Source organism: Desarmillaria tabescens, assembly GCF_030435595.1.
Source record: "Desarmillaria tabescens strain CCBAS 213 chromosome Unknown EV420scaffold_77, whole genome shotgun sequence".
NCBI classification, from domain to species: domain Eukaryota; kingdom Fungi; phylum Basidiomycota; class Agaricomycetes; order Agaricales; family Physalacriaceae; genus Desarmillaria; species Desarmillaria tabescens.
Window position 1 is genome coordinate 56,939 of NW_026848376.1, and position 18,743 is coordinate 75,681.

Genomic DNA, 18,743 nt, shown 5'->3' on the forward strand with positions numbered 1-18,743 from the left:
CGTGGGCCGTGGGCCGCACGCGTTTGGACACTTTGTCTGTGGATACAAGAAGGGAGCATGGCAGCGTGGCATATCCGAGATATGGAGAGATATTGGCTTCGAGGTCCGGTGCCTTTCTTCTAGTGAATAGGTTGTATGAAGGAGAGCACGACCCGAGTCCTTAAGAGGAAGGTCTTACTGCAGCAGTCGACTCCGAGGCCTTGTGAGGCGTGGTTGCGAGAAGATAGTCGCAGTGCCCTAGACACAACCTAGACGCATGGACCAACACATCACTGCCATTTTGCATATCAGCCTGAGAAGGCGAAACTTGAGAGGGACACGGAATTTGGATAAGACAAAGTATTCATCAGAGTGTTTGTTCTAGCGTTTCAGCTGGATTGAAACTATAGGAAATCTTCGATAGAACAGCAACGCAGATTTTAGGCCGCCAGTATAATAGGAACAGCCGGGGGAGGAGATGCACAAATTGAAACGTGATGTTCACGATGCGGTGGATGAACTGTCAATCTGGGGTCAACAGCTGCTATCCATAGTTTGAGCGGATGCACTAATGAGTCTGACCATGATTACGATACTGCATACACACTAGGCCGCATTTACTCACTTTTCTCATGGACGAGGTCGTGGTAGTGACAGCATGTCAGTGGCTGTGCTTCCTGCTAAGTTGACGAATTCCATAAATGAATAATTATATAAATCGATCTAGACGCAAATAGTCACAGTCGCGTGTACTTCAGTCACACCCACGTGCCCAACTTAGCACGTCCACCGCTGATCACAACGGCCGCTGACTTAGTTGCTCGACGCTCATCCGCCACGGACAGTCTGATGGAGCCATTAGCGTTGCCAGAAGATTCCAAACAGAAACAAGATGCTATTCGCAAGGAAATCGCGCGACTCCAGGGTCAGCTCCAGTCTGACGTCTCCGTCTCGCCAAAGAAGAACACGAAGCGGCAACTAGGGAATACGCTGGCGCCTTCAACACCGTCTCCAAGTAAGTAGCCAGCCTCTTATTTTATGGGCATTGCGTGAACCTATCTATGCTAGAAAAGAAGCGAAAGATTTCTGAAACCGGTACTGACTCAGCTATGCCGCGCCAGCCACATCCAGCAGCCAAAGCACCAATTCCTTCATCGTCCAAAGTTGCGACACCATTGCCTCCAAAACCTGCACCCTCAGCTGTTTTGGCCAAACTGGCGAAAAACAAGTCCCTTAGCCCCGACGACGATGACGGAGAGGTTGAGCCCTTGCGATCAGCAGCATTTACGGACAAGCCTGCCGAGGTGAAACCAACAGCTGGACCGCAACGCGATGAAAGGCTAGCTCTCATCGAAGATTTCGAACCGGGCCCTTACGACCACAAGCCACCATTCGACGACCCCAATTTTGAGCAACTGGAACCAAATTCGGGTATACGGCTTTCGTATGTACTCCATCCCAATTCATCGCTTTCATTCTCACTAGTTGTTTTAGCTCTCGTATCCTTCCACATGAGGACCTACAAGATCATTTGACAGGACGTTTCTACATCTCCCCGTCCCGACTCTACTCATGCGTCCGACTTCTTCCTGACAAGCGAGGCTATGATGTCCCTGTGTGCGGTGACTGGATTACCATTGCGGTCGTCGCCGAACGTGGTCCTATCAAGTTCAGTAAAGCACATGTGACCATCGAAGCAGACGACGAAGGGAAGAAAACAGACGCGAAAGGGAAAGGGAAGCAGAAAGAGCCACCCAAACCATCAGGCAAGAAGTACGTCAACATGAAGCTCGTCGACTTTGGTTCGAGGTCACGCTCGGCATCTTCTGCAACTGGGGGCAAAGCAGTCATACGTGGGGATGCGTTTTTGTCGTTGTCGTTGTTTGAGTCGGACGGGTTTGATGTAGAGACGCGAGAGAATGGTTCGAAGGGGAAGGTTTACAAGGGCGGTAGCCGAGGTGCCTTTGAATCAATGTCGAAGTTGAAGGAGGGCGATGTCATTGCGCTGATGAATCCCAAAATTTTAAAACCATTTCAGGTATTCTCGTTTCCTTTCCAACTTGGCCTGTCTGATCGTTCGTAGCATTCAACAAGTAGTCCCCATCCCACAAACAATATCCTCGCATTGACACCGGAATCTGTTGGCACGATCACTGTGATAGGCCGAGCAAAAGACCTGGGAATGTGCACAGTCCTCAAGCGCGATGGGTCAGTGTGTGGTTCATGGTGCGACAAACGCGTGAGCGATGTCTGTGAATGGCATGTCCAGAATGCTGTCGAACGTCGTCGCGCTGCACGTCCTGAATTCTCTGCTTCGTAAGTAGTATAGCCTCTGAAAAATGATTCGCTGTGACTTCCTTGCCAGGACATCTGGCATGTCAAACACCGCAATCAAGAAACGCAAACCGGCTTACGATCCTGCGCGGCAATGGGGTCTGAAGCCGGAGGACGCGGATGGATCAGCGACCTACGTGGTCTCAGGACACGTCGTCAAAGGCTCATGGTCCAAGCTCATTGGAGGTTTCAGAGAATATTGGTAGAGAAGGGACAGGCTAAAGCTCAGCGGCTACGCGCCTAAAGATGCGGATAAGGCCCTCAAAACCCTTTTGGACCGAGATAAGGAGGGTATGAAAGCGGTGATTGCAGCTAGGGAGTTTTCTCAGAAGGAGGATAGGAAAGGGAAGGAGGATGGGAAGAAGAGGAAACGGAGAGATAAGGAAGAAGCTCCCAAGGACGAATTGAGGACGAAAGAGAGTACTCCGAAGAGCCATTATAGCGCAGAGATGGTCAAGCAACTGGGGTTCAATCCCGCAGCGAGAACGGGTCAGCCTCGGGAAGATCCTCATTTGAGGCAGAAGGTTTGTTGGTTCCTACATAATGTTTGTTTCGATTTTGTTGACGTTTCTCCATAGCTTGACGCGCTGGCAGCTATGCAGTCATCGAAGAGGGAATTTAATTTGGCACCGCGACCTGGACTGAGGGTACGCTCTAATGTTATAGTGCCGGTTGGGGAGAAGAGCTGCCTTTGACTACGGAGAGAGCTGGGAATGCCGGTGCTGGGATGTTGTGATGGTTGATCTTGATGAGTGAATACTGGATTGGCATATTTTAATATCCATTTCTATCTATGTCATCCATATATATATAAAATAGTCTTAACTGCCACGAGAATTCCTTTTCATATTTACCTGCACTGTACCGACAACCCTATACGCGATGTATCACTGCGGTAGGTTTGGCTTATGCAGTAGGGAGTGTTTTCGTTTTCTTCTACCCTTTTCGAGTTAACCACAGCGAGTATTTCATAGGGATGTAAAGCATGTACGAAGAGTGCAGGGTCAGCGGCGCATATGAAGTATCTTCTTCTATATGCGTCATACAGTACACAAATTGGTGACTACTATGTACATTGAAAAGGTCGAGAAAATACGGCCTTTCGGTCTACTGAGTTTTGGTCTTTCCCTTTCCCTTCTTTACCACTGACGCGGGCGTCAACTTAGCCTTCCACACTCTCAACCCGAAGAGTATCGTATAGATATAGCTGCTAACGGCCTTTGCCCCTAGTGAGCTCAGCGCGAAAGCCGGCCTCACTTCGAAAGGCACAACCTCATCAAAAGCCGGATGAATCGTCATTGTGCTATACACAATAGCCACCAGAGAACCAGCCCACACGTCCAACGATCCCCAAAATCCTACACCGCTCCGTAAAAACACGGGAGTCCCAAAACTCCATTCTGACGTCCACGTCTTGAGAGTAGCGGCTGATGCGCCGCCCCCACAAGAAACGACCGCACCAATGATAATGTGAAATAGTGCCGATGAAGTTAGCTTGCTGTCTATGGCGGGGTTGGATGAGATCATGGCAAGTGTACTTGTTACGGCGTTGGCTCGGAGGAGACCGTCGAGGGGAAATAACACGAGATCAAGGTTTGGACTGGTGAGGATGTTGGGGAAGATGGTGAAGAGCAGGGTCACAACAAGGTGAGGAACGATGTAGTTTATGTATGGGTGGATCGAGAATAGGATTGGCGGCGGAAGGGATAGCAGAGTGTGCGAAAGGACCATTCCTCCCCAGCACTAGGAAGGAAGCCAGTTAGTCAACATAATATGTTTACAGCATTACTCTCTTGGATTCACCATTATAAGATATCCCACAATGTAAGTTCCCCAGGAAAGCTTGCTTCCTGATTTTCTCATATTGTTTTGATAAGCCATGGAGACCCGCATTGCATGGAGAGTAGAAGCCCATGGATAAGGAAACAAGGTAGGATGAACTTGAGTGGTTGTCAAGAAAGTAAGAGCATCGGCGAATGGACGCAATGCGTACGCAAATGCTTGAGCCAGCGCTGCCATGGATGATGCTGGTCAAGCTGGAGGATTAATCCAGGATCGATCGACGACGTGTTCTGAGAAGAGGGCGGACTAAAGATATTCCGGGTTCATTCCGGAACGTTCCGGCTGTACCTCATCTCTTCCATCTCGTATTTTCACGAACCTCTTTCTGACAAACCCTTTACCAAATCAGAATCTTTTTCTTCTATTTGAGCGGGAGCATTGATTTTTGGCAATTCGATGAATTTGCCAAGATGCCTGGCTATTCACCTCAGTTGTGTACTCTATTGCTTACTTCGACATTTTAGTTGGAATCGTCTCGCTGTCAGAGTCGTGCTTTTCATGATCCCGAGCCCTGTTCCGTAACGTTGGCTCTCACTACTTGGTGGTCACCGAATGGGCTTCACAAGAGATGACGTACGTAACAGGGCGAGCAAGAAGTATGCTCTTGCACCGGAAACATCCATCGTAAAGAAGTGCCTACAATACACACCGCCGGAATCATCTATGCATCACAATCTCGACCATTTGTGCTGGAATTCTAGGGAGGACCTGTAGGTGATCATGGTCTCAATACTATATCCAAGCTGGTTCGATGTCCAGGATCCCGGCTAGAGACAGGAGAAGTACAACTCAAATTCCGCCTCTAAAACAATAGCGATTGCCTTGTCCATAATGTGTTGGGGCCATTGTCCAATGTCTACGCTGAGTCGGACCTCCGAGGCCGGCAGGAAAATCGACCACGAGATCGCGGATCAGTCAAATGGCTATTGTTCTACTCTTTTGTCAAGTTCAACTTCAGTCGGCGGCACCCCTTCTGGTTCCTTATACCTGAAACACCACCTTAGCTACCGTATATCTAGAGGGCCCGTTACTTCCTCCTTTCCTCCTCCTGCTACTCCAAACTCTCATCTCAAGTCAGGTTTTACAGCTGGTTCTCTACACCTTGGTACGAGTTCACAATTGGATTGCATTAATAATGGCCCGGTCGCTCATTGCCACTCGTAGACATTGTCGCATTGCCCTTACTCCCATTCTCGTATCCGCATCGACTGAAGTGCAGAATCATTCTCAGGTTGGGTCTCCAATGCGATGACTTTAACGTATCTGACGAGTACCAACACACCCTAGATTACCATACGATGGCGAAACCGAGTCCACCATCTACACCGCCGAAGCCGTTGTGCCTTAAATGTGGCTTTCTATCATCTTACCCTCAGATTAAACGGGAACCGCCGGATCCGCGTCTCGAAGCACTTCTTAAGACCAACACTCCCCCACTCGAAGCAGAGAAAGCAACCTTTCGTAAGGCGAAGGAAGATCTCCCCCTCATTGTATCGGATTTGGACGAAAGAATCGCACAGACTCATCAGTTACTTCATGCTCTTAAGGGCGAACGAGCTCAGGCTGCGGAGGACCTTCGACATGCCAAAATCGTGCTACATCCTATGCGAACCATCCCCGACGACATTCTTCGCGAAATATTTCTACATAATACATTGACTTGGGAGGATCTGGTCGATGCGGGGAGGCGACTCGCTTTCCACGATTCTCTCGACCCAAGGTGTGGGCCGTGGGTGCTGACACATGTTTGTCGGAACTGGAGAAGCGTAGCCTTGTCCATGCCGTCGCTGTGGAACTGCATTTCCCTCGATTTCAACGTATATTACAGGCAGAGGGACCGCCCTGCGTGCGTTGCCCTCCAGCTTGGGTTACATATCCAGCGGGCTCGCAGGTCTCCCCTTTCGATCCGAATCGAGAGTATGGTTGACATACATACGCACAATGCCTTTCCGATCATCCTCTCGAGCATGTCGCAATGGAAACACTTGCACATACGTGTCCCCCCCGCAACTTGCCACCAGCTTGCTCAATGCAAAGCATTTCTAGAAAATCTCGAAGAGGCGTGCATCGACGGCGGCACATTTCCTACCAGTTCACAGCGGGAAAGCCTCGAAATGTTCCAGATGGCCTCTAACCTTTGGCGGCTGCACATTGGTGAACACGCGGATCTCCGTAGCCATCGCCTTCGTCTTGCCTGGTCGCAACTGACGTACCTCTCTATCGATATCTACGCCGATATGAATTTCAATCTTTTCAAGGAACTCAAAAAACTTAGGAGTCTCCGAATCGTTTTCCCTTCAGGACCGCGGAAGTTGAACGTATCGCAGCGCATTACTCTACCCAAAGTTGAGTATCTGTCTTTGAAGAGAAAAGGGGCGGCGCACGGAGTGAACACGTTGGCAGGAGTATTTGACATGCTGGATCTTCCCTCTCTGGACTCGCTCGCATTTGGTGCGAACATCGAACCAGGGTTGAAAGGCATGCTACTCGATTTGCCGACATCTCTGTCTTATCCAGGCCGCGAGCTTGACAACGTCTCCTTAGGATTCCCAGACTATGACCTCTCAATCCCTGAAAACAATTCCCGTATCCTCAATTTCTTGACTCAAGCTTCCGACGTCGTGGCTATTGGGTTAGCGTTGAAAAACATCGGGAAAGATGTTATGAAGAAGCTCACCGCCGACGATGTCAACGGTTATAACCGCTTCCCAACCCTCAGACACCTCGACTTCCACAACGCCTCCTTTACGGTATCTCAGGCCGCCCTTCTTGACATGATCGAGTCACGGTGGAAAAATGGCGGGGAGGACGAGGAGTCGTTTTTGAATTTGAGACGGATTCATTTACCGGAAGATTTTGAATTTGATGAACCGGGTGCGGAGGAACGGTATCTTGTTTTGCAAGAACAAGGGCTGTTGATTTACTGTCCCGTAGTTGACTGAACGCTCTAAACACATCTCGATTATCATTATTACACACTAGTAGCTGACAATAGCCGAGCAGTCGAATAGTATCACACCGTCTATTACTTGTGGCACCTTTTATGACCCATACCGTTATCGGGGTTTTCGTCTTCACGATCGTGTTTGCCTAGAACTGTGGAGGAACCGGAACCGATCCCTGATGCAGCCTCTTTAGATTTTTCAGTGGTACCAGGCGAAAGAAAATCCGCTAGAATGGCCTCCATGAAAGCCTCTCCAAGAGCATACGCCATTCTGGGTGCAACCTGCGAGTGCGATGAGAATGACAAACAAATGATAAATTATATGATGGCGGATACATACAGCGTTACCAATTTGTCTGTATTGATCCGTCACTGAGCCAGATATAAAATATGTATCTTAAGTTGCAAATCAGCCCGCTAAGTATACTGTACTAATCAGAAAGTCAAAGACGTACCCGGGAAGGACATTATCCTGGCACATTCCCGCGGGGACAACAATCTTTCTCCTCCTTGTTCGAAAAATTTCACGTCAGTGAGTGTTAGGGCTATATTCAAAAGCAACTCACTTACCTGGGTGCACACATGCCCAACGATTGCTACACGATGTGCGAATTGTACATGCTGGTTCGTCCCACTTCGCAACGGGCCAACCTGCTACGGACGCGGTGGAAATAGCGTGATGTTCTATCCTTTCGGAAGCATCCATCAACTCTGCATATGGCGTAAGCATTTCTCGAGTCAACATAAAAACGGGATTTCCCGAATTAGCGTCTTCTCGGGGGTTAGAAATATCGAGGTCCTTTATCGCATCTCGTAGAGTCACTGGTCCTGTTTCAGGTATCGTAGGCTTAGGGAAAGCGGGCATAGTAAGTCCTAGTTTGGCGACAACCAGAAATAGCCGTTTGCGAATGGTAGGAACGCCATACTCTTTTGCGTTAAGGATCGCCCAGCGACTTTGATATCCTGCCTTCATGCAATTTATCATGACCTCGTGCAGATGGTGCAGATGCGGAGGGAAAGAAAGCCTAATGTAGACACTGTCAATTGCTGCCGCCTCATTGGGTTAGTATGTGAATCACACATACCCAGTAACATTCTCAATTAATCCGTAATATGTGTTGGTGGTCGTCAGGATGCGTGTGGAAATTGATAACGCTTTACGATTGACATCGTCATTTTTGCCACCAGGATTGGCTCCAGAAAAACCCTGGCAAGGGGGTGAAATCAAGGCTACTGTGAGATCAGGACACGTTATATTTTCATCTTCTAGCTCGGAGAGAAACGTGTCCACGGTTGCAAAATGTGCTTCAGCTTCGGGGTGATTGATCTAGCATGGTGAACGGTAATGAGTAACGATGTTTACCATAGGAAACACTACATACCTTCCACGTATTGTGCGCGTGAAGATTTCTGTCGATTCCAACGACTACATTGAAATTCGCCATTTTAAAGCCTTCGGAAAACCCACCCGCGCCGCAAAAGAAGTCACCAGTTGCTAATAATGAAGTAGGGCGCACAGGCTTTTTGGGGAGTACAAGTCGTTTCATCCCTTTCAATAGAGCAAGAGGACAGAGGTGCTCGCGAACATGATTGTTCACCTGAAGGGCCCATTCACACTTGAAACCTGCTGGCGTCCCGCCCGCCCAGTGAGGGGCTTCTGAGAGTTTCCCGTGATGCGCTATGATCTTTGTGATGTCTGCGACAGAGACAACCGACGTGACATGATCTGCATCATCTGGCAACAGCAGAAACTCCCGACTTTCTTCTGAGAGACTCTCTACATGCCGGTATTTTTGGGGGTCTTTTCCTAGACAAGGGTCGAGAAAATCATGGACACTCAGATATTTCAGACCCTCTAGGGTGAATTTGGAGTCCGATTAGTCTTCTGTACTTCGGAAATCATTTCCACGTAGATGAGGAAATGTACGAAGCGGTGTTGAGATTTCGAGGATCCAAGTTCGACTTCAAGGATATCGTTTACATGGACCTCGATTCCGCAAATTGTTGTCCAGTCATGGTTAAGTGTTGTCTATCAACATATCAGTCAAAGATCAGGTCAGGTGTAATCAAGCGCAACGCTATTAGATGCACACCTCAACTTTGGGAGTCCGCTTGGAACGCCCTACAACATGTTCTGTCCAGCCATCGTCGCTTGCGTCGTCGTCGGTTTCACTCTCGCCCTGTACAAACTCATATTCTACATCATCCTCCGATTCCTCACTATCAGAATCTGGTTCAGGGATAGGTCCACCCGATGAGTTCTTCCCTTTCCGTCGCCTTTTTGCCTTAGATTTCTGTATCCGAGGTTTCTGGGAGGTAGATTGTCCTTTGGGAGGGTCCTTATTATCTGATGATGCTGCGACTTTGGAAGGAGATCCAGATAATTGGGGAGGTGCAGAAGCAACAGCAGAAGGTTCAGGAATGACATCCACAGTCATAGGTGTGTAACTGCGCACCCCTTCTGCACTGATAGCTGAAACCTTGACACGGATTGGCGCTTTCCCCAAAATCTCCTTGGACCACTCCGTGCCATCAGTCAAGTCAGTATTCCTTACTTCGTCAGGGAATATCGTTATGATCTCATATTGACAAGCACCGCGAACTGTGGAGAATGAGACGAAAAGGGTGCCGCCTCGCATTTCCCCCTTCAACTCGTTCACACAATTCAGCGGGCATTCAAATAGAAATGGCTGTGAGTAAGCGACGGAAAAATGAGTCCGATTTGCGTAGACCTGAATGGTATAGACGCGTCCCGGGTGATAGTCGGATAGTAGCGCCATCTTGTCTGTGGTAATTATATAACTGATGTCGGAAACAGCATCACCTATCTCTATGGTCAGCAAGCTATTCTAGCGTGTGATCAGTCAGCATGACTTACCGCTATGGTTTACCGATGCGTCCCACTGGGCTTCCTCCTGATCATCAACAGGAACTTTCAATTCATTATTCAGCGACTGCCTCCCAGGCTTGACGACAACAGTGAAAGCTGAGGGGGCCGAACACGTCCAAGTCAATTCCATTCTGTCGGGATAGCCGAAACGCCGCGGGGGAGACTTTATCTTCAAAGATCGTGGAAAGAGTGCAACGAGACTACGATTTAGAGCGTTAGCAGCGCGTATCTCGTGACGCGGCAGCCTAGTCATCGTGCTGTCAGCAATCTGGGATACAAGATCCATGACAGAGCAATCGCATGTAAAAGTATTATCGTCATCATCTTCTGACCTCGAATCATAGGCAACACAAGGTGACACAGCGCTGGCAGTCTTGTGAACGTATTCAATGGAAAGGTTCCGGTCGTTCAGATACAATGTAGTTCCCGTGAGGAACACGTCCAAATTGATGTCCTTGGCATCCTTCCAGACGTATTCAAGGTGTTGGGTAGACGAATGAGAGACCCGGATCACGTTAAGGAGGTGCCGTACATGATGAGGAAATGCAAACTGCGATTCGAATGCGGTAGTATCCGGGCGTATTTGGAACAACCGTTGTCGTTCGGCATCTGCCGTCCGAATGATCTTATGTTTGTCGAAAAGCCTGTATAATGAATCCGGTAGAGCTACGGGTAGACGCTGCAGAGTATGGATGATCCGACATTGCCGTTCACTATCGTCTGTGCTCTTGCCATATAACCATATTTTTCTCCCGCTGTTCGCTCCGCGTTTTCGTAAGAGAAACGTGAACATTAGAAGCTTTGCAATCTCCTTCCCTCGAAATACCCCAGGCCTGAAGTAGTGGTCAGCATCTGCTATGTCAATGCATTTTTCGTCTTCTTCGAAGAGTTCCAAGTATCGGTTGGAGGCTGAATCGGGTGGAGAAGGGACGGTACTCTGCCCGTTGAACACACTCGTATATTCGTCGTAAAGCAGGGTCGCCCATATCGAAGAAATCGTCCAAGTTAGCTGATTACCCTCTGGTAGATCTCGATCCCGATTTAATGGTAGGTAGCCTGTGATGTTGTATCCATAGTAGATGTGGTTGCGAGTGTCTGACGAGTACTCCTTCACAAAAATGCCCTTGATATATAGCCTTCGATGGAACCCGTCACCGGTGCATATATATTCAGGACTGTGGGAATTCTTATCCTGGAGAATAGAGGATTCTGAAGGAGGGCGGAGAAAGAGAAAGTGGTTGAGTTTAATGACCTCCAACGAAAGCCCTTCAACAAGAACGTGCGTGTCTTTGTCACAACGATGAACGCAACCATCCTTGGTAGAACGAGCATTTGTACAGCGAACGACAAGGCTATGTTCCCCAACATTTTCGTCGTATTCATGCTTGAAACCCCACCGCTCGGAGTTGGTGTGGTAGACGACGTTATAGCCATTGCGTCTCAAGGCCAGGATTCCTATAAGCTCGAATGAGTATCGCGTCGTAGCCGTCATCTGTCGAAGCAAATAGTAATACGAAAGTCTCCCTTACCTACTTTCATCCCTTCTCCGTGTCCTCCGATAGCATTCGCATCTTCTTGCTTTGATGTCTGCCCCATGAGAAGATTTTTTCGAAGTAAGGCTACATCACAGTTTATAAGTTCAAGCTTCCTGCGCAATGGATTTTCGTGATCTGTGAAGATGATTTGAGCCACGCAAGGAGGTTTCCCTCCGTTCGACTGCTGAGGAATGGAGGCTGAGAAGACAATTTTTTTTGGATGTGGGTCTGCGGAGACAAGAGTGTTGTTGCAATTTTCTGATTTCTTGCCGCGCGTCTTTTCCACAACTTCCACCTCATCTGCCTCGACCTGGTGCTTTTGGAGGATGCCGTCGAACCAGTTCTGCACTAATTCCCGAACGCCGCTGGTAGGGTTCCAGATGTTGGCGCGGCCATATGTACGGGCAAGATTTAATCTGATTTTTGCATGTCCTCGAGGCGGGATACTTTTCTGGGCATCACCAGGATGAAGATCTTCATCACTATCACAGTAATCTGAGCTGTAAATGAAAGTCAAGCTTTACAAGGGGAATCTCAATGTTATCGCTCGCTGCTCACCCATCACTGTGTGACATGTTCTTCAAGAGAGAGATGACGGTGGCGCGGGGGACCAAGAGAATCGAGGTGGTTGGTAATAAGGTGTCGAGTAAAATTCAACAGACCATACTAGGTTCCGAAATAATGCGAATTCCTCTTAGGATCTTCCCACCGTTCCTTCCCTGGAAGATTTCGATCCGTTCGTCGACACGAACTAGCATGGACTCTTCTAAAACGGGCCTAGTTAATGCTGCATACGGCATATCAACTTCTGTACACAATTTCTGCAGAGTATCGGGAGTCTATATATCGCGAGGGTAAGGCCGAGCACAGAGTATCGAATACACAGTCCCCGGGGTGTTGGTGTTGGTGTTGGTACCGGCCCAATGGAATGAAGTCTTCAAGGTTTAATTTACGAGCAAACAAGGACCAGCGGCCGCGGTACACACTGCCGTGGCATGAAGTGCGTCGCTGCTAATAATAACTTTGCACCCCTCTCAAACTGTTCTTCCAAAAATTTGTCAACCATCTGCCAAGATCAACGTTCAACGTTCAAAGTAGAAGCGAGCAAAAGGAAGATCAAAGCACCTCTGGTAAGCACCGATGGCTTCAAGTTCGACGGTAACAGGTCACGCAGGATGACTGAAGTTCACCTCGACTACCTAAGGGGGATGAGGAACGGAACGAACCACAGATTAAAGTTGGATTACCAGGATGTCTTAATTCCATCCGTCCATTCTTCGTTCCTTGATAGAGTGACGGCCAGAAGACGTTTAATAAGATATACTATAAGAACAAAATAGTCATTCGTCCGTTCTTATTCCAAGAGCTATATCTGTCGACTGCTCATTGTCACCACCAAGCCCTGCGCCTTGTAAGCATTCAGCATGGAAAGAGCAGCAACGTCTGCCAAGGTCTTTTCATTTCCTTCCTCCGTCTCATCCACCCGGACAGACGTACAGACGCTAACGTTCCGTAGCTGGCAAACGGGAGGAGACAAAACGTCTGCCAAGGTTCATCGTGACTCTACCATTTCAGCGAACGCCTTCATGGGAAATGCTATGGTGCCGTCAAGGAACAGAGTGTGAAGATTTGGGACGAGAGGTTTCGCTCCGTCGAGCTTCACTGTCAACTCCATGAGGTTCTGTTCGGTAACGGTATCTGCGTCGAGTGCACTGCCGGTTAGACGAAAATCTTCCAAGGTGGGTGTGTTTCGAAGGAAACCAATGAAATGCTCTGGCAGAAGACTGCCATGGTCATAATGGAGCACCTTGAGGCTGCATTTCGACCGGGAAATCATGTCCCCAATGGCACTGAACGTCCTTGCCGGTTCACGATCCTCGTGCCCTACTTTTCCCGATACCAATAAGGTTGTTAGGGACGGTAGTATAATCTTATCCAAGAGTAAGGCAACGGAATCGTACCGCCAGTGGTGGTGTATCCCCGAAAGTGTGAGAGTGTGGAGCTTTGGACACGTAACTGGAGCGTGTAACAAGTCATCTCCCCTGTTTTCGCACTGAATGGAGCATTCCTTTAGATTAATGGCCGCTGCAAGAAAGCCGAGCACCTCATCGAAAGTCGGGCCGGGCTGGGTATCTTTGGAGTGCGTATGTTTACTTTTAAACTGTGTAATTTGAACCCAAGGGAGATCGAACACCTCCGAGACCGCAGCTATATCCATAACTCTTATGTAATAGAGTTTCGGGCAGAAGTCGAAAATCCGCAAGTTCGTGTGGTTCAAAATCGTGATGTCTATGCAAAGAACGGAGAGTCTTTCGAGTTGGGGTAAAGATAATCGTAGAGGGGGTAAATTGACAAATATTGAGGACGAAAGGAAGAGACAGAGGTCGCGTATCCGATTTGCAATTGAGCAAAGTATTGTGGCTAAAGGCAATGGCAGTTCCTCGAACGTTGAGTTATCCGGATCGTTGGCAATGCAGACCGATAACTTGTGCCTCCCGGAGCGAAGCATGTGCTCGCCAATCCGTTGAGCGAATCCATAGGTGCCTTCTGTGAAGGTCTTATCCGTGATTAAAATATTCACGTAGGACCAAAGTTGCGGAAAGTCTAATGCCACCTCTCTCCAGTGTCTGGAAACCAGTGCAATCAACCAAGGAGCGCTGCAGGCACGTTGGAACTTCCACCACATATCCGTAGTATCTGTCCGGGCGGCTTTAATTGGGTATTCTATAGTCTGGAGAAATATGCGCGAAAGAATTTCAGTGGGAAGCCGGCGAATGGGACTGAGAAGTCGCTGTCTTTGGTTGATTGCCTCGGATATTCGTATGCGTTCCTCCCGTAGTAGCTCTACCTTCTGATCAAGAAGAGCTATTTTATCCCTCATTTCCATAGACAGTGTGATTAGGTTTGATTCTTCCGAATCGATGTCCTTCAATTCCGCCTGATAAGACAATATCATGGCATTCAGCGTGTCCGCTTCGGCAGGCAAAGGCGGCTCGTTTGAGCGCATCAGATGCGCAAAATTAGAATTGTCTAGAGAATGCCGTTCGGGAGGGAAGCTGTGAGAGGGTACGTGATGATTTGGGCAATGGCAGTCCGTGCACGGAGACCAGACTGAGTAGAAAGGAGTCATTGACCTGTAATTAAAGGAGAAATTCAGTTACGGCAATGGCCCTTGAGCTTTACAACTATCACCCTTTAACTGAACGGCAAGAATAGCAGTAAGCGATCTGTCCAAATTTTGCAAATGACTGTTGAGTGACTAGCAGTGCAGAAAAGAGGCCCCAGAAAAGTATCGGTACCGCCGGCAAACACCGATGACTTGTGTATTTAAGTGCCCTTCGGCCCAACAGCTTTTTTTCTACCTGCCACTACGACGATTTTACCACGTACCAATTGTACGCTGTAGTCAACAATAACTTTAGGTGCAGCCTTGGAAATTCCTGTCGCACCGCTCAAAATGAAAGGTGCGCACGTCCCAAGTCGGCATTTTCCTGCCAGAGACGCATCAAATATTGATTCTAATCTTCTCGCAGTATTGCCCCCCGTCGACAAGCTGCCTTTCGAGCTTCTGTCTTCCATCTTCGGCATGCTCAGCCATGAAACGCGTAACCATTTAGACCTGAACGGCGCACCTTGGACGGTCAGCAGGGTGTGTAACAAATGGCGTCACATTTCTCTCAATTCTCCGATGGCCTGGTCGACTCTCAATCTCACCGACGACGTCCGAAATATTTACAATGCTCACGTCCTCCTCCGACTTTTTCTTGCTCGTTCCCAATCTTCCCCTCTACACATTTCCGTCTGCTTCTTCACCCGTGGCTGCGAACAAGTATTCGGGGAGGTGTGGAAGTCAAGATCTCGTTGGGAGTCAGCTATCATTCGCGCGAACTATTATGTGGACTTTTATTCTGAGAATAATTTGGGTCGAGACGTTTGGCGTGCTCTCGGGGTAGCCGCAGAGTTGGAGAATTTGCGCTCACTACAGCTGGATATCCCAGCACGGATCGAAGATAAGTTCCTCGAGATATTGGTCAGTGCACCGCTACTTCAGAGTCTTGTGCTGTCTCCTCACATGAACCCATCCTTTCCTCTTGGGACTATTCGATCCTTGCATTGTCGACCGTCTAACACGGCCGATTTCATTAAAGTCCTCCGAGATGCAAAGCATCTCACAGAGTGCTCCTTCGATTTCAACGGAGATCTCATAGGATTATCCTCACCTGAAGTCACTCACTCCGGTATCCGCAAGCTATCCACAACTCATGCGTCAAGAGCATTCGATAACGTCACACTTTCCAATTTGGAGGATCTTTCGGTTGTTTACGGGTGCGGAGGCACAGGCGGACTAGAGCCCCTTGTTGGCCTGGTGTTGCGATCCCATAAACCCTTGAAACGACTCGAGTTGAAGTTTACGTTCAAGTTGGGGGAGTTTCTTCCTCTTTTAGAGGCGGCTCCCTCGCTAACATCCTTGATCCTTCGCCGTGTTCCCCTGTCTGAGGTGAACCCCATCTTGAACGCCTTGACTTGGAGGGATGACAGCTCCACCGTCGTCCCCCATTTAAAGGATGTGACAATTGATTTCCATGACGATAGAACGAATTTTTGGGTCGACAGCTCAACCGAATGATTCATTCGCGCAAGGAGAAACTGGACGCGTTCAGGCTCATGTTTCGTAGTATTCTCGTAGTGGAGGTGTTCGGAACAAGGACGCTAGCGTCACTGACTGAGGAAACGATGCAAACAGAGTGGAAGGACCTATGTCGTGGCATTTTGCGGCGTGAAGGGAGACTTCGTTTTTAGACCGATCTTGTACTATAAAATATGCCTTTCGTTCATCACTTCGCCTTAGTAATGTATCGTTAATCGTCTTCTGAACCTTTTCTTCGTTCTCTCCTCCACAAGGCATGAACTATCAGTGTTAGGATGATCATCGCCACGTCGTCTGCAACTGCAAAAGTGTATCCCTAAAGACGTTGATGATGAGACAAGGAATCATATCGTCTGTACCTACGCACCTTGAGATACCGCGGTGCATCTATAGTCTTCCACACTAGTAATGGAAGCCAAACAGCGAACGCATTCCCAATACTGTTCATCGAGGACAGGACCAATGCACGTTGTTGGCCGTCTAATGACGTGCATATGAGGTTTGCCCAGGAATACACGACGGCTGCAATTCCATCCGCCGATCCAGATAGGAAGAATGCGAAGAACTTGAGGCCTAGAGGGATGCCGTACCACACTGCTAAGACGATACCACAGAAGATGTTAATTATCGCAATGATGATAATTATAGTGCTCTCGGTGTTCGGCCTAGCATCCGATACTGATTGTATGGAATAAGTTTGTATTACACTTTCTATAAACCCGAAAACGTACTGATGGCGATGACAATGGTGAAGAGGATGGTGACCACGGGTGTAACGGTGGATATAGTGTTTATTTCGACTACATTGTGTCCCGTCGCCTTCAGCCAGAGAGAAAGGCCACTACACGTAGAATGTTAGCCCATTGCTAGTTGACAGTAAAAGAATATCTAGACCAACCTGTTGCTCATGATACCATCCGCATTGGAGAAAAATATGGCCAGTGCTACTAGCGCCCACCAGTGCCAGGTGGAGAACAGGCCAACAAAGGTCTGGTACGATAACTTTCCCAGCGGTTCGCGATTATCAGCAGCAATGCGTTTTTGAGCTAGTTTTTTCTCGTGTGGGCTTAACCAGCGACTAGTACACTTTTCCGGGACACCCTGAAATGGATGTGAGAATCTGACTGAACGCAAGAAAGGCTTCAAGTTCGTACGGGTAACAATACAAAGGATATAAGAGCGACAGGAATGGTGATGATGCCGTCTATAAGCATGAGCCATCTCCAGCCAGCAAGACCGTGGCGACCGTCGAGAGTGGTGTATATCGCTGCCTGGAGATAGCCAGACGACATGCTGCCGACTTGTGAAGCAATGAAGAATATCGCACTGGAATCGGATGAATCAGAGGTGGAGCAAAATAAAACTGGGTATGACGAACGCTCGCTTAGTGATCTCTGTTCTTCTATACCATGAACCAAGGATATACTGTATAGTCTAGAGTAATGCTGTTGCCATAGTTGCGAATGAGAAAACTGATACCGACTTACGGGAAAATATAGACTTCCAAAAGCTCCTACGAAAAACCTCAGCGCGTAAAGCGCGTGTACACCTTTGACCTTATATTGTGCTATCGTAAACACGGCCCTATACAATCGCTCTGTCAAGCATATATATATCTAACAAACAGAAACCACTCACCACATCAGATCACAGAACGGAATCCACCAATTCGATGGAAAAATCGTAGCCAACAACGTGAAGGGTATTTGGAAGGCTACATATCCCGCAGTGTAAATCGATGTCGAGTACGTCAATTCGCTGCCGTACATTGCTACAAAAGCAGGATTCAGCGTCCTGTCCGGTAATCATAAGATGAACGAGATGAACCTAAGTCTTCCTTCATTCCACTGACATAGGCGGTGGACACGGCGGACGCGTCCAGGACCTTAATCCAATAACCAAGGAATGCAGCTGAGTTGAACACGCTCTCAATTCAAGATCGTACAAAGAATATAAGTGGGCTCACGAATCAAGACCAGGAGATCAAGCTTCAGAACGAGTTTGCGTTCTTCCAGCGTATCGTCTTGGTTATACCAGTGGTACCACTTCTGTGACCTCTGTGGTGCTACCCTGGTTTTAGAGTGGTTGTCTGCGTCAATGTCGCTTCCCTTCTCCGTGATATCATATTGCGCTTGCAGCGTAAACATGGGGATTAGGTTCTTGCCAAGGTGTTGAGCCCGAAAGATATCAGTTTCCATCAATGACAAGACTGAGCTACGAATAGGCTCCGAGCACGCAATATGGAATCATCGAGGGCAGAATAGAAGAGCCACCATGTATCAGTAATATAATCTATCCGTCAATTCGGACCGAGAAACCAGTCCGCGACTGTGCACATGGTAAAGGCTGATATCATGGATTGAAACATTTGCGTAGTTCCAGCACAGGAGCTGGCGTTGCCTGGTCGAATGCAAAATAAGCACATGTTGAGCTGAAAGCGCTCATGAATAATGAGGTACGCAGGCTATGGTTCGAATCAGGAACAATTAAACAGAAGGAAAAACGATCGTACCGTGCCATGTGCAGTTGCACCGCCGAGGTTGATACACGTTTGAGACAGGGCAATATTCC

The 18,743-nt window shown here is 48.3% G+C and overlaps 8 protein-coding genes across 8 annotated transcripts; 3 read left to right on the forward strand and 5 right to left on the reverse strand.

The window, feature by feature from the left end:
* Positions 1-751: 751 nt before the first annotated feature.
* Positions 752-3,323, forward strand: EV420DRAFT_1581787 (uncharacterized protein; the record flags this gene model as incomplete). Its single annotated transcript, XM_060474681.1, has 7 exons — positions 752-994; positions 1,048-1,423; positions 1,474-2,017; positions 2,063-2,295; positions 2,345-2,479; positions 2,525-2,837; positions 3,149-3,323. Coding segments are annotated over exons 1-6 (1,767 nt in total), but the record flags the coding sequence as incomplete, so codon positions are not given.
* EV420DRAFT_1315910 (uncharacterized protein) lies at positions 3,287-4,407 on the reverse strand. The gene is made up of 2 exons (XM_060468669.1): positions 4,117-4,407; positions 3,287-4,056 (listed from the first exon to the last, which is right to left on the reverse strand). Exons 1-2 carry the CDS (start codon positions 4,330-4,332, stop codon positions 3,421-3,423), a joined length of 852 nt encoding a protein of 283 aa, XP_060323564.1. The 5' UTR covers positions 4,333-4,407; the 3' UTR covers positions 3,287-3,420.
* Positions 4,408-5,104: 697 nt separating this feature from the next.
* On the forward strand, positions 5,105-7,139 carry EV420DRAFT_1133605 (uncharacterized protein). The gene is made up of 3 exons (XM_060465996.1): positions 5,105-5,260; positions 5,320-5,386; positions 5,443-7,139. Exon 3 carries the CDS (start codon positions 5,454-5,456, stop codon positions 7,095-7,097), a length of 1,644 nt encoding a protein of 547 aa, XP_060323565.1. The 5' UTR covers positions 5,105-5,260; positions 5,320-5,386; positions 5,443-5,453; the 3' UTR covers positions 7,098-7,139.
* A 58-nt stretch (positions 7,140-7,197) lies between these two features.
* EV420DRAFT_1133600 (S-adenosyl-L-methionine-dependent methyltransferase) lies at positions 7,198-8,800 on the reverse strand. Its single transcript, XM_060465995.1, has 5 exons — positions 8,482-8,800; positions 8,185-8,426; positions 7,670-8,124; positions 7,555-7,608; positions 7,198-7,495 (listed from the first exon to the last, which is right to left on the reverse strand). The coding sequence occupies exons 1-5, from the start codon at positions 8,644-8,646 to the stop codon at positions 7,299-7,301; spliced, it is 1,113 nt and encodes a 370-aa protein (XP_060323566.1). The 5' UTR covers positions 8,647-8,800; the 3' UTR covers positions 7,198-7,298.
* Positions 8,801-10,519, reverse strand: EV420DRAFT_1133591 (uncharacterized protein). The gene is made up of 3 exons (XM_060465994.1): positions 9,978-10,519; positions 9,193-9,923; positions 8,801-9,128 (listed from the first exon to the last, which is right to left on the reverse strand). The coding sequence occupies exons 1-3, from the start codon at positions 10,273-10,275 to the stop codon at positions 8,955-8,957; spliced, it is 1,203 nt and encodes a 400-aa protein (XP_060323567.1). The 5' UTR covers positions 10,276-10,519; the 3' UTR covers positions 8,801-8,954.
* Positions 10,520-12,765: 2,246 nt separating this feature from the next.
* On the reverse strand, positions 12,766-14,787 carry EV420DRAFT_1581795 (uncharacterized protein). The gene has a single exon (XM_060474682.1). The coding sequence runs from the start codon at positions 14,652-14,654 to the stop codon at positions 13,077-13,079; it is 1,578 nt and encodes a 525-aa protein (XP_060323568.1). The 5' UTR covers positions 14,655-14,787; the 3' UTR covers positions 12,766-13,076.
* A 194-nt stretch (positions 14,788-14,981) lies between these two features.
* Positions 14,982-16,270, forward strand: EV420DRAFT_1731141 (uncharacterized protein; the record flags this gene model as incomplete). Its single annotated transcript, XM_060479922.1, has 1 exon — positions 14,982-16,270. The coding sequence occupies one exon, from the start codon at positions 14,982-14,984 to the stop codon at positions 16,149-16,151; it is 1,170 nt and encodes a 389-aa protein (XP_060323569.1). The 3' UTR covers positions 16,152-16,270.
* A 113-nt stretch (positions 16,271-16,383) lies between these two features.
* EV420DRAFT_1279187 (major facilitator superfamily domain-containing protein) lies at positions 16,384-18,319 on the reverse strand (the record flags this gene model as incomplete). Its single annotated transcript, XM_060468124.1, has 10 exons — positions 16,384-16,488; positions 16,540-16,850; positions 16,904-17,013; positions 17,071-17,273; positions 17,327-17,498; positions 17,551-17,606; positions 17,660-17,756; positions 17,811-17,943; positions 18,000-18,083; positions 18,139-18,319. The coding sequence occupies 10 exons, from the start codon at positions 18,317-18,319 to the stop codon at positions 16,384-16,386; spliced, it is 1,452 nt and encodes a 483-aa protein (XP_060323570.1).
* Between the last annotated feature and the right edge of the window lie 424 nt (positions 18,320-18,743).